We start from the raw sequence: 10,100 nt of genomic DNA on the forward strand, positions 1-10,100 counted from the left end.
ATAAGTTGATAACCTTCTCAATCGGACACACAATGCTCTCTTTCAAGAAGACACGTATTAATCCCCATAAATGCATATTTTATGCTGACACACCACCAATGTCAAGAAGAACTCGAGATTAGACCAGGACTCACTGTCAACTAGAAGTGTCTGGCTCTTTGAAAGCTGGTGCTCCCTGTCAACTAAAAGCGTATCCGTCTCCGCAAGCTGCCGGTCCTTGCCAAGGCTGGCATAAAAGAATCAACGACAACAACAAGAAGAAGAGGAACCAATGTCTCAACCATCATTCCCCACAAAATAAAAGCGAGCCAAAATCAGCACACACATAACATAAGCATTCGATCTTACAGCTCGTCGCGGAGCAGGTTGTTGTCGTCCCGGAGGTTCTGGACCTCGCTTTCCATCTCCTTCAGGACTGCATCATCCAAATCACAAAATGTAAAAAAATAAAAAAAAATAAAAAAAAATAAACATCTCTGGCCGAGAAGGATGGAATTTGCTCAGCTTTACCTTGGCACGTCTCCTTGATAGCAGGCTCCTGCTCCTGCTCCGTCCCATCGTCCAGACGCTTCCTCTTTTGTGTGCAACGACGTGGTGGCGCAAAAGGGGAGAAAAATGAGGCGAAGAGAGTGGAGAGACGGGCAGGGTACAGAAGTGGGGAAAGGGTTAGGCAACAGTACCTTGAGGTCGGACTTATTTCGGTTCTCCATCTGCACGGGGATTGGGGATCGGGGAGACGAAACCCTAGCTGCAGCGGAGGAGGAAGAAGAGCTGGGAGCGGGAGCGAGGTTCGGGTGCAGCGCGAGAGAAGGAGGGCGCCGGGCCGCCGGTGACAGCGCGAGGGAAGGAGGGCGCGGTGCGAGGGGTGAGGGAGAGGCCGATCTGGATCGGGGACAGAGAGAGGGAGGCGGCGGAAGGAAGGAAGGAAGGGAGGAGAGGTGCGAGAGAGGTAGGGTTTGGTGCGGTGTTTTTCTTTTCCTTTTCTTTGCATGGACGGATGGATGGACGTTGGATTGCTAGCAATGGATGGTAGGATGTCTGCCATCTCATCGATCCGTGCCACAAACGGTTCCACCAATCACAATGTAGTACACACTTTGACGATTTTATAATCATCTAAATTGGTCGTGATCGATTAAATAATAAGCTAAATCATGTCATCTATTTTATAACATCATAGAATTAGAAGAAAAATAAGAACAATAGCATCGTGTCACAAGTGAGACTTGTTTTTGAGAAAAATAACAAACTTGGAATAATACAAATATCTTTAAAATTTGATTTCAAAAATGAGTTTTATTTGTAAAAAAACATTTTCTACCTTTGGAGTGTCGAAAATGGTATATATTTTTTGAAGCACCTACCAATATTTGTTGCAAAATGGCATCAGTCTATTTTTCAATAATATTAGATCATATTTTAGGTGACCATCTGAAACCTCCCCTACTACATGAGCGAGTAGCTGACCATCTGATGTGGCATGCAGCTCCTCCTCATCTAGATGAGAGCTAAAAGATTTGCTAGAAACTCGTGGAGTGACCTTTAATCGATCATATTCCAAATGTCTCAATGCGTTTGCGGAAACAGAAATATCATTCTCATTACTTCCTAGACTAACACCCACATTATTCAACTTAGCAACGATGGATGTAGTAGAAAAAGATAAAAACGATTTGGATGATGACAAGGTACTTTGGTTGTCGAGGTTCTGTACAGCTTTACGCCGCATAGCCTTGGCCAAAGAGTTTCGTCAGTGTTCGTCGTTCCATCGTCAGCCACCGCATGGCGGGCACTGCGACGTGTGGGTGTCACCCCTGATGAAGAAAGTCGTGTAGGAACATCCGCCAGAGGAGGGGATGAGGGTGTAGTAGCAACCCCCTCCCCGGCAGTCACAACCAACGGTACACTCAACGCCACCGCCGAAGATGGCGTGTCTGGAGGCGGGACCACGGGTGGTGCGTGCATGGGTGAGACGTACACGTTTGGCTTCATCTAAAATTGTTGAGCAGCCGCAGACGCGTCCGGCTCCGATGGAGATCGAATAACAGTCAAATGTGCAGTACTGCATGGCTGCACACCTGAGGACAGCCCTTTGTTTCCCAGCACACTCGAAACATGCATGCACAGCTCCAACTGAGATGCGTGCTGGGTTGGCCCTACCCGAGCCGCTTGATGCCAAGGGCGGCGCTAGGGGTATGCTTGGGTCTTCATGTGAATACCCATGATTTTTACAAAATAGTGTTGATTTTGGCAAAACAGTGACAATTTTCGAAAAACAACAATGATTTTGGCAAAATGAATACACATGAATACCCGGTTGCAAATTTCTGAAGCCGCCACTGCTGGATGCCCGCTAAATAAAGGCACTACAGGGCACCCCGCTAAAACTCCGGCTGCTTGCACCGGCTTGGAGACAGCCGGTTGCGACGGCGCCATCCGTGTCGGCGGCGGGGGCTGCAGCGCCACCTCAGCAGATGGAGAGTCCGGGCATCCCGCCGAGCCGCCGGTGACCTGCACCAACTGGAGGGCAGCGGGTGATGACGTTACAGTCCGAGAAGGCGACGACGGCTGCGACACAACCACAGCCCGTGGCGTAGAAGGCGAGGCAGACTCCTGCACTAAAATCACTGAACCATGTCCTGTCACACCTCCAGAGCCCACACTCGACAGTACACGTCGTTGAACTTGAGTCTCATGAATTTTATTCGCCGGAGCAGAACTAGAAGATGGGTAGTTGGAAGGGTTCCCGGTGTGCTCCGAGGTGTCCATCACATCGCCCTTCTCCTTGGTGCCGCTCTCATTGTCAGCATCATCACCCTTGCGCCTCCAAATAAATGGGACAAAGTCAGGGTCCGAAATGTATCCAGCCGGCTCCTTCCTGAACGTGAATGCGTAGCCCTTGAGCTTAACCAGCACATCTGTTGCAACAAAAAGCCCCGCGTCATCCTTGTCCTTCGACAAAATCTGAGAGTTGGTCATAGCCATGAGAATCCGAACTACACCCCGGCGTCGCAGGCTAATGAGATCCACATCTAAGGTCTTGCCCATCAAAGTACCAACGGCCCATAGACCCCAAAAATGACGCACCGTATGAGGAACACCCTCGACATGGAGCCAAATCTGTTGAAGCTCGAGCTTATGTGGGACCTCCTGCGACCTCCATGCGGTGACAGTCATCTGGGCATTAACCGACGGCACGTTCATCTGAATTCCGTCAACCCTGTCCAAGTCCTCGAAAGAAGGAAAGCTAACGAGGTAAGCATCGGACCCGTGTTGAATAGCCTCCCACTTCCACTGATCATGTACCGGACATCTCCTAGCAATCTGACTCTCGACAACGCTCGCCGGTACCATCAAACCACTCACATGAACACGGGCGATCGGTGTCTGTGTCGGTGCCAAATGATCCTTCACCACACTATGTGGCAGCAGGGCAAAGTAAGTCTCCTCTACACCAACTCCCGGGACAAAATCATTGGGCTTGGGGAGTTTCAGAACCGGGCACTGCAACATTGGATAAGCGATTTTGCCACAAATATAACAGTAATGCTGCACTGTGCAATCCTTTGCGGCATGCGTATACACCGCACACTTCCAGCGTCGGACCCCTTTCATAGCCTTGTTCTTAGGCACTGTAGGATTCACTTGCACATTAGACACGGGAACTCCCAGAGAAGGGACATCGATAGTAGTAGGCCCCTGTGGCACCTGAGTGTTCTGCTGCTGCACAAATTGCTGATATTGCCCCTGCTGAAAAGACTGCACATGTTGTTGTTGTATAGGTTGATGCGGTATATGTTGTTGAACCTGCATGTGCTGAGCCGGTGGGTGAAAACCATGTTGCAAAGCTCCCCCAGCAAACTGTTGTTGATGCGGCTTCTTCTTCTTCTTCTTACGTTTCTGGATTGGTTGTGCCACAATCCCTCCTGGATGGAACTTTGAAGGAACTAACATCCCGGCCGGCGAAGTCCTATACGTAGAGCCTGGCGCACCGGCGACGGATGGACCGTATGGCGGGGCGTAGTGCCTGGCCTGGCCATAGCTAGGGGGTTGGTTCCCACCGTAGTTGTAGACCGGTGCCGGTCCTCGCTGAAGAAGAGGTGGACTGGAGAAGCCCGGCGTCTGAGCCGGAGGGCGCGAGTGTTGGAAATATGCCCTAGAGGCAATAATAAAAGCATTATTATTATATTTCCTTGTTCATGATAATTGTCTTTATTCATGCTATAATTGTGTTATCCGGAAATCGTAATACATGTGTGAATAATAGACACCAACATGTCCCTAGTAAGCCTCTAGTTGACTAGCTTGTTGATCAACAGATAGTCATGGTTTCCTGACTATGGACATTGGATGTCATTGATAACGAGATCACATCATTAGGAGAATGATGTGATGGACAAGACCCAATCCTAAACATAGCACAAGATCGTATAGTTCGTTTGCTATAGTTTTCCAATGTCAAGTTTCTTTTCCTTAGACCATGAGATCGTGTAACTCCCGGATATTGTAGGAGTGCTTTGGGTGTACCAAACATCACAACGTAACTGGGTGACTATAAGAGTATACTACGGGTATCTCCGAAAATGTCTGTTGGGTTGACACGGATCAAGACTGGGATTTGTCACTCCGTATGACGGAGAGGTATCACTGGGCCCACTCGGTAATGCATCATCATTATGAGCTCAAAGTGACCAAGTGTCTGGTCACAAGATCATGCATTACGGTACGAGTAAAGTGACTTGTCGGTAACGAGATTGAACGAGGTATTGGGATACCGACGATCGAATCCTGGGCAAGTAACATACCGATTGACGAAGGGAATTTTATACGGGGTTGCTTGAATCCTCGACATCGTGGTTCATCCGATGAGATCATCGAGGAGCATGTGGGAGCCAACATGGGTATCCAGATCCCGCTTTTGGTTATTGATCGGACAGCAATCTCGGTCATGTCTACATGTCTCCCGAACCCGTAGGGTCTACACACTTAAGGTTCAGTGACGCTAGGGTTGTAGGGATATGTATATGCAGTAACCCAAATGTTGTTCGGAGTCCCGGATGAGATCTCGGACGTCACGAGGAGTTTCGGAATGGTCCGGAGGTAAAGAATTATATATAGGAAGTGCTATTTCGGCCATCGGGACAAGTTTCGGGGTCACCGGTATTGTACCGGGACAACCGGAAGGGTCCCGGGGGTCCACCGGGTGGGGCCACCTATCCCGGAGGGCCCCATGGGCTGAAGTGGGAAGGGATCCAGCCCAAAGTGGGCTGGGGCGCCACTTCCCCCTAGGGCCCATGCGCCTAGGGTGGGGAAACGCTAAAGGGGGCGCCCCCTTGCTTGGGAGGGCAAGCCCCCCACCCCTTGGCCGCCGCCCCCCTAGGAGATTGCATCTCCTAGGGCCGCCGCCCCCCCTAGAACCCCTATATATAGTGGGGGAGAGAGGGCCTCTTACCTTTGCCTTTGGTGCCTCCCTCTCCCTCTCCAACACCTCCTCCTCCTCCATAGAGCTTAGCGAAGCCCTGCCGGAGTACTGCAGCTCTATCACCACCACGCCGTCGTGCTGCTGCTGGAGCCATCTTCCTCAACCTCTCCTTCCCCTTGCTGGATCAAGAAGAAGGAGACGTCACGCTGACCGTACGTGTGTTGAACGCGGAGGTGCCGTCCGTTCGGCGCTAGGATCTTCGGTGATTTGGATCACGTCGAGTACGACTTCCTCATCCCCATTCTTTGAACGCTTCCACGCGTGATCTACAAAGGTATGTAGATGCAATCCAATCACTCTTTGCTAGATGAAATCATAGATGGATCTTGGTGAAACCGTAGGAAAAAATTTGTTTTCTACAACGTTCCCCAACAGTGGCATCATGAGCTAGGTCTATGCGTAGTTCTCTTTGCACGAGTAGAACACAATTTGTTGTGGGCGTTGATGTTGTCAACTTTCTTGCCGCTACTAGAGGTCGATCTTTGGTGCTGGGCTTTGGTGCTGATGACCTCGATGTCGATCTTTTTCTCTAGCTTTAGAGGGTAGGCTTGGGCATACCAGAGGGTATTAACAATGATGTTGGAGACAGGGTCCAGCGGTCCGTAGCAGTGGCCGGCATGGAGCAAGCTGTAGTGGTACTGGTGCGAGCCCCGCAGCTTGTCTTTGGGCAGACAGGCAAGAGCCTCCAGGTAGTATCCATGGATGGTGGTGAGAAGCAAATGCCTCAGAGTCGGCAGCAGCGGCACTTGCATCTCCGGATGGTTCAGGTTGCTGCCAGTGCGTTTAGAGGCAAGCCTCCAGGCTTCCTCCAGGACGAAAAGAGCAGGTGGTTCAGGTTGCTGAAGTAGTTCCTGGATGTCGATGAGCAGACCGGGGTCTCGGGCTGCGTAGGGTGGTGAAAGCAGGGTGTTGATCTTGCAGAGAAAAGGGGACAATAGCTTCCACCCTAGAGCGAACTTCCGTGGGTTGGGGTGCTGGGCGGCAGCTGCAGCACATCTTAGCGCCATTCCAACGGCTGCCACGGTGGTGTCAGATAGAAACCTGAAGGTCTGTTCCATCCCTCGGTGCTTGATGATGAGGTCGGCGGCCACGAGGGGATCCAAATTAGCCTTGTTGAGATACCACTCGGCCCTGTAGTAGGTGAGGTGGGGAAAGAGGGCCACCAGAAAGGCGATGAGACCGTCGAGCGACCGCTCAAAAATGCACCGTAGTATCGGCCGTTGACGACCATGTGAGTCCTCAGCCAGCTCGGCCTTGTCTTCCTCATCCACCACCAGCAGCTTGCTTTGGGCGATTGCTTCGGCGACGACGATGTTGGAAACCGGATCTAGTAGGCCAAAGCAGAAGCCTTCGTCGACGATCTTCACCCGCTCGTAGTAGCGCCGGATCTTGGCGAGGAGCTCCTTTCTGACCCCCTGTTCCAGATCTTGGTCCGGCTTGAATTCCCCGTCCCAACTACCTAGATTATGCGGACCATAGATCCGTTCCTTGGTTATGGGGTCCTTGCAGGTGAAACTGGACAGGACTGTTTCAGTTTCAAACTCCTTTGCTGCATAAGAAAAGCAGAACAGGGTAATTAAAATTGCAGCTAAATCAACTTGGTTATCACGAAAAAGAATGAAGATAGAAATAGATTTGTTGACAATCTACAAGGTATAGGTGAATTTACAAAGGAGTGCTGTGCCTCCTAAGGTGTGCATTTTTTTTTCAAGAAACAAGTTCGATGTTATTACACTCTAGCATACCTGAACCTGATTATTAACCAGGTATAAAACAACCATGAATTACATTACCGTGTTAAGGCTATTGTATGCAAGATACTAGTAATAAAGCACTGGAAAATGCAAAAATGTTGGTAAGCACTTAATGATCATTATAACTAAACAGAATGTGGAGCATATTCTGGACCACGGTAATGACATGCAGATAAATACAACATCATCAGCTCTCCAAACACCACATTATAGAAGTAGGAAATAACATGATGCAAACAGGTTTTGTTCCCAACTGTTCACTTGCATATAAGCATACAATAACCATTTCGTCAAATACAAATTTTCAGAGATATAATTGCAAAATTGAGTAACTGATTCAAGCTAAACACAGTCAGTATCACAACCCAGTACAGTTGGCAGTTGAAAAACATCGAATGTGAATTTTCCACAACTCGCTGCACCAACACCTCACTTCTAGAACATGCACCCTGAATTTTCCAATAAATGTGGGGGGAAAATCATGGTTGTAATATGCTATAACATGTGCACTTGCTAAAAGTTGTTCAAAATTATGAAAAATTGTGTATCGTACTAAAAAAGACAGAGATGAAGGACCAATGTAGCAACTATATGCGCACAACTTTTTGTCGTACTCAAGACAGTTCACAAATGGTCATGTTTTTGCATGCCTTTTTGCAGGTGCACATTTTCTAGCATGTTGCTCATCTATGTTTTTTTTTTTTGGCTACACAAAGTGTGCTTCTGAAATAGGGTGCGACCACATGTTGACACACTCATATATTCATATGCGAGTTGCAATGTGATATAACAATAGCCCAATTAGAATATATTACTACAATAGTGAGAAGTATCAAAATAGCTGTTCAGTTTGTTGACTAATATCATGTGATATGTCTTGTTTGTTGCTAATTTTCCAACTCCCTTTGAGCATAAGTATATCATATAAAAGGGAATCAACTCAAGCAATCAGCGCTTTTGGTGTTCACTTTGCAAACTAAATATCAAAGAATTGTGGCAATCAGCAAATTAAGATTAAAAAAATCTACTCAAACAATTACGCCTGATCTATAAGGATGTCACAGCCTGGAAAAGCAGTTGCTTACACCATTCAAATATTCAGATATGTGAGTTGCCTGAAATTCAGATCATAACAAAGATAAGTTGATAACCTTCTCAATCGGACACACAATGCTCTCTTTCAAGAAGACACGTATTAATCCCCATAAATGCATATTTTGTGCTGACACACCACCAATGTCAAGAAGAACTCGAGATTAGACCAGGACTCACTGTCAACTAGAAGTGTCTGGCTCTTTGAAAGCTGGTGCTCCCTGTCAACTAAAAGCGTATCCGTCTCCGCAAGCTGCCGGTCCTTGCCAAGGCTGGCATAAAAGAATCAACGACAACAACAAGAAGAAGAGGAACCAATGTCTCAACCATCATTCCCCACAAAATAAAAGCGAGCCAAAATCAGCACACACATAACATAAGCATTCGATCTTACAGCTCGTCGCGGAGCAGGTTGTTGTCGTCCCGGAGGTTCTGGACCTCGCTTTCCATCTCCTTCAGGACTGCATCATCCAAATCACAAAATGTAAAAAAATAAAAAAAAATAAAAAAAAATAAACATCTCTGGCCGAGAAGGATGGAATTTGCTCAGCTTTACCTTGGCACGTCTCCTTGATAGCAGGCTCCTGCTCCTGCTCCGTCCCATCGTCCAGACGCTTCCTCTTTTGTGTGCAACGACGTGGTGGCGCAAAAGGGGAGAAAAATGAGGCGAAGAGAGTGGAGAGACGGGCAGGGTACAGAAGTGGGGAAAGGGTTAGGCAACAGTACCTTGAGGTCGGACTTATTTCGGTTCTCCATCTGCACGGGGATTGGGGATCGGGGAGACGAAACCCTAGCTGCAGCGGAGGAGGAAGAAGAGCTGGGAGCGGGAGCGAGGTTCGGGTGTAGCGCGAGAGAAGGAGGGCGCCGCGCCGCCGGTGACAGCGCGAGGGAAGGAGGGCGCGGTGCAAGGGGTGAGGGAGAGGCCGATCTGGATCGGGGACAGAGAGAGGGAGGCGGCGGAAGGAAGGAAGGAAGGGAGGAGAGGTGCGAGAGAGGTAGGGTTTGGTGCGGTGTTTTTTTTCCTTTTCTTTGCATGGACGGATGGATGGACGTTGGATTGCTAGCAATGGATGGTAGGATGTCTGCCATCTCATCGATCCGTGCCACAAACGGTTCCACCAATCACAATGTAGTACACACTTTGACGATTTTATAATCATCTAAATTGGTCGTGATCGATTAAATAATAAGCTAAATCATGTCATCTATTTTATAACATCATAGAATTAGAAGAAAAATAAGAACAATAGCATCGTGTCACAAGTGAGACTTGTTTTTGAGAAAAATAACAAACTTGGAATAATACAAATATCTTTAAAATTTGATTTCAAAAATGAGTTTTATTTGTAAAAAAACATTTTCTACCTTTGGAGTGTCGAAAATGGTATATATTTTTTGAAGCACCTACCAATATTTGTTGCAAAATGGCATCAGTCTATTTTTCAATAATATTAGATCATATTTTAGGTGACCATCTGAAACCAAAAGGAGGTTTTTTGTGAAGAACCTACCAAATAATTGTTGCAAAATTGGACCAAATTATTTTTCTAAAATACTAGGCCATATTTAATGCACAATTGACCAAATGGTTGGGTGTAAAAAGTTTCGATCCACCTCTCGTGAAAAAGATAAATTTTCGCTGATTCAGCTGGAAGCGGGTCAAATTTGAACTGTAGCTGCCTTATAGTTTGCTCTTTATTTTTTTCCAAAAATCATTTCTAGGTACATAAGTATCTATTTAATCAGAGAAACACCAAAAAAATTCCAAGATT

The 10,100-nt window shown here is 47.5% G+C and overlaps 1 protein-coding gene across 4 annotated transcripts in view; it reads right to left on the reverse strand.

Annotated features, from left to right (window-relative positions):
- The window catches only part of LOC119318634, a 37,125-nt gene extending 27,936 nt beyond the window's left edge, over positions 1-9,189 (reverse strand). For 2 of the 4 annotated variants that reach the window (XM_037593216.1, XM_037593214.1), the window contains exons 1-5: positions 9,055-9,189; positions 8,885-8,948; positions 8,723-8,789; positions 8,509-8,600; positions 5,992-7,031 (exon numbers count right to left, since the gene is read on the reverse strand). In XM_037593216.1, the coding sequence (XP_037449113.1) occupies positions 5,992-7,031; positions 8,509-8,600; positions 8,723-8,789; positions 8,885-8,948; positions 9,055-9,084 (1,293 nt within the window). In that variant the 5' untranslated portion in view covers positions 9,085-9,189. Of the gene's footprint in view, positions 1-134; positions 227-348; positions 416-510; positions 575-680; positions 839-5,991; positions 7,032-8,508; positions 8,601-8,722; positions 8,790-8,884; positions 8,949-9,054 lie in introns of those variants that run through there. The other 2 variants (XM_037593215.1, XM_037593213.1) reach the window with 2 other exon arrangements.
- Positions 9,190-10,100: the final 911 nt, after the last annotated feature.

Source organism: Triticum dicoccoides, chromosome 6A, assembly GCF_002162155.2.
Source record: "Triticum dicoccoides isolate Atlit2015 ecotype Zavitan chromosome 6A, WEW_v2.0, whole genome shotgun sequence".
Classification (NCBI taxonomy): Eukaryota; Viridiplantae; Streptophyta; class Magnoliopsida; order Poales; family Poaceae; genus Triticum; species Triticum dicoccoides.